Source organism: Hylobates moloch, unplaced genomic scaffold, assembly GCF_009828535.3.
Source record: "Hylobates moloch isolate HMO894 unplaced genomic scaffold, HMol_V3 SCAFFOLD_17, whole genome shotgun sequence".
Taxonomy (NCBI): domain Eukaryota; kingdom Metazoa; phylum Chordata; class Mammalia; order Primates; family Hylobatidae; genus Hylobates; species Hylobates moloch.
The window spans coordinates 43363290-43365753 of record NW_026652292.1 but is presented as its reverse complement, the minus strand read 5'-3'; the positions used below and the strand labels follow the sequence as shown (position 1 = coordinate 43365753).

At 56.1% G+C, this 2464-nt stretch overlaps 1 protein-coding gene across 1 annotated transcript in view; it reads left to right on the top strand.

The window, feature by feature from the left end:
• Positions 1-1424: 1424 nt before the first annotated feature.
• NIPAL1 (NIPA like domain containing 1) overlaps positions 1425-2464 on the top strand; it is a 20169-nt gene continuing 19129 nt past the window's right edge. The window contains exon 1 of the mRNA XM_032135590.2: positions 1425-1470. Within this exon, the coding sequence (XP_031991481.1) occupies positions 1425-1470 (46 nt within the window). The remainder of the gene's footprint in view (positions 1471-2464) is intronic.

Here is a 2464-nt window from a genome sequence, read left to right as displayed (position 1 = left end):
ACAAGATTGAGGCCTCTGCTATAAAACTCTTAGGTAATAAAATTAATAGCACTGTTCATGCCTACCTAGAACAAAGGCTACCTGAGTACATGAGAATATTTTCCTCAGTGTTAAAATGCCAGAGCACAAAGGCACCCCAGTTCTCCCTGGTGAGGGTTTGAGCCCGAATTGTTCACCGCCCCACCCCTCACCTTTTTTTTCTTGAGACAGGGTCTCACTCTGTTGCCCAGACTGGAGAGCAGTGGTTCGATCATGTCTCACTGCAGCTTCCACCTCCTGGGCTCAAGTCATCCGTCCTCCCACCTCAGCCTCCTGAGTAGCTGGGACTGCAGGAGTACACCACCACACCTGGCTAATTTTTGTAGAGACAGGGTTTCACCATGATGCCCAGGCTATTCTCGAACTTCTGGACTCAAGAGAGCCACTCGCCTCAGCCTCCCAAAGTACTGTGATTACAGGCGTGAGCCACCCGGCAGCCCTGCCCACTCCTTGTTTTGTAAATACCTCCTATCAGATCTTCCAACCTTGGTTTGGTCACTTAACCTCACTCTTTGCCTCTAATCCCTCATCTGTAAACTGAGCATTAATAGACTGCTGTGAGATTTAATTAATACATAATGTGCCTGCATATGTATGGTATAACAAGGATATCATAAACATTAGTTATTAATAATTTGTGGGAATAGGTCTTTCCAGTTTTGGCATTGCTTTTCTCTTAAAGGTTTATTTCAAATATCCCTATGACCCAGAAAATGGGGCAGGGTAGGGGGAGTTGCTGCTGGAGACAGAATGGGAAGTGGATGGATATAGCGGGCGTGGACCGACAGCGACAGAAGCTGATAACAGCACAGAAGGGCAAAGTCTGCTCTGCAGCCCCCAAAATAAACTTGAGCCTGGCAATCGGCGCAGAACCCCAGCAGTCAGCAGCTTCGGTGCAAAGCAACTAACATCTGAAGGCTTCCAAAAGCAGCAGGGCTCTCTCTAGCCCGGGAGACTTTTCGACCAGAGAGGAGCCAGAAGGGGGCCTCAGCGCAGCCTCCATTCCACTCAATTCCCGGAGTTACCTTGGCGGGCTCCACGTTCCGAGAGACGCCGTTGCTCTCTGAGGCGTGTCTGTGGTTCTCTAGTTCGCGGCTCCAGCAGCCGCGCCAATGGGCAGCTGCTACACCTGCCAGATACACGAGTTATCACCGGCCGCCCCCAGGCCTGCGGAGGCCCTGAGTATTTGCAAGAAGCCCCGGGCCGCGGGGCGCGGCTGGCGCTGAGGCCCCGCCTGGCCATGCACATTGGCGGAGGCTGCCCCGGGGGCGGGGTCAGGGCGCCCCATTCCCAGACCCCGCAGCCCCGCCCGCCGCGGGTGCGGGTGGAGAAGAGGCCCAGGTGAGGAGCCAGCGCCCGCGTTCCGGAAGCCCCCTCCCGGGGCCATGGGGGCACAGGTGAGGCTGCCGCCCGGAGAGCCCTGCCGAGAAGGTTTGTGTCTGGCCTGAGCCGAGGGACCTGGCAGCTGGGTGGCGAAGAGACCGGGTGGGCTGTCCCCGGATACTTGCGGAGACTGGAAAGGGGGGCTGTACCGACTCTAAACGCAGTCGTTCACTCATTCATTGATTCAGTCAGTCGGCCGTCCAGCCAGGCGTTCAACACTTACTTATGGGTGCCTAGGCGATTCGGGCTGTGCTGGAAAACCTGAGTGGAATAAGGCAGATGGGACTCCCACTCGATTCGGGAGGCCGACCCGTGTAAATTACCGCGTGCTGCGCGTGGGACGGGGAAACTCAGGATGCTATGGGAAGAATCCCGAGTCCCTCCGAGGAGGACGTTTCCTCTGACTCAGGCTCGCTTCCAGAGTCTGCGGCCGACGTCACCCGGTGGGCAGAGGTTGTGTCTGCCTGGGGGGCCCGTGGGAGTTCTGCGCTGCGCCCTGCGCTGGCTCCCGGGGATCGGGATTGGGCACCGCGAGAGGTCGGGCGCCCGGGGCCGCGGGGGTGGGCGCTGGGCAAGTCTGGGCCGTCCGCGTCTCTCCTCTTCCTTGGAAATGAAAAGGTCTCCAAACCCAGGAGCCCGTCTGACTCGCTGTGCAGTCACTCTTCGGCTGCTTAAGGCGAGAGGCGTGCTGGAGAGGAAACCGGGAACCGGGAGCGCTGGTTTGCAGACTCTTCTTACTGCTTCCCATCTGAGCCCTGTGAAATCTCTGGGCGAGGCTCCTTGCCCTTCGCCAAGTGTTTGCAACACTGACGGGCTTTCTGCAGTCTCCATACAGAAGGCCCCGATAAAAGTAGGGAAGGGGGTAGGGGGGGCGACCGGAAGGATGTGGATACATTGAAATGATGGTTTTCGCCGTACCAAGGGGAAAGCAGCTTTTTAATTTACCTGATAATGCAGTAAAGGGGAAGGGAAGCAGTGAAAGGCATGGTAAGAACTACTATATATATATATATATATATATATATATATATACACACACACA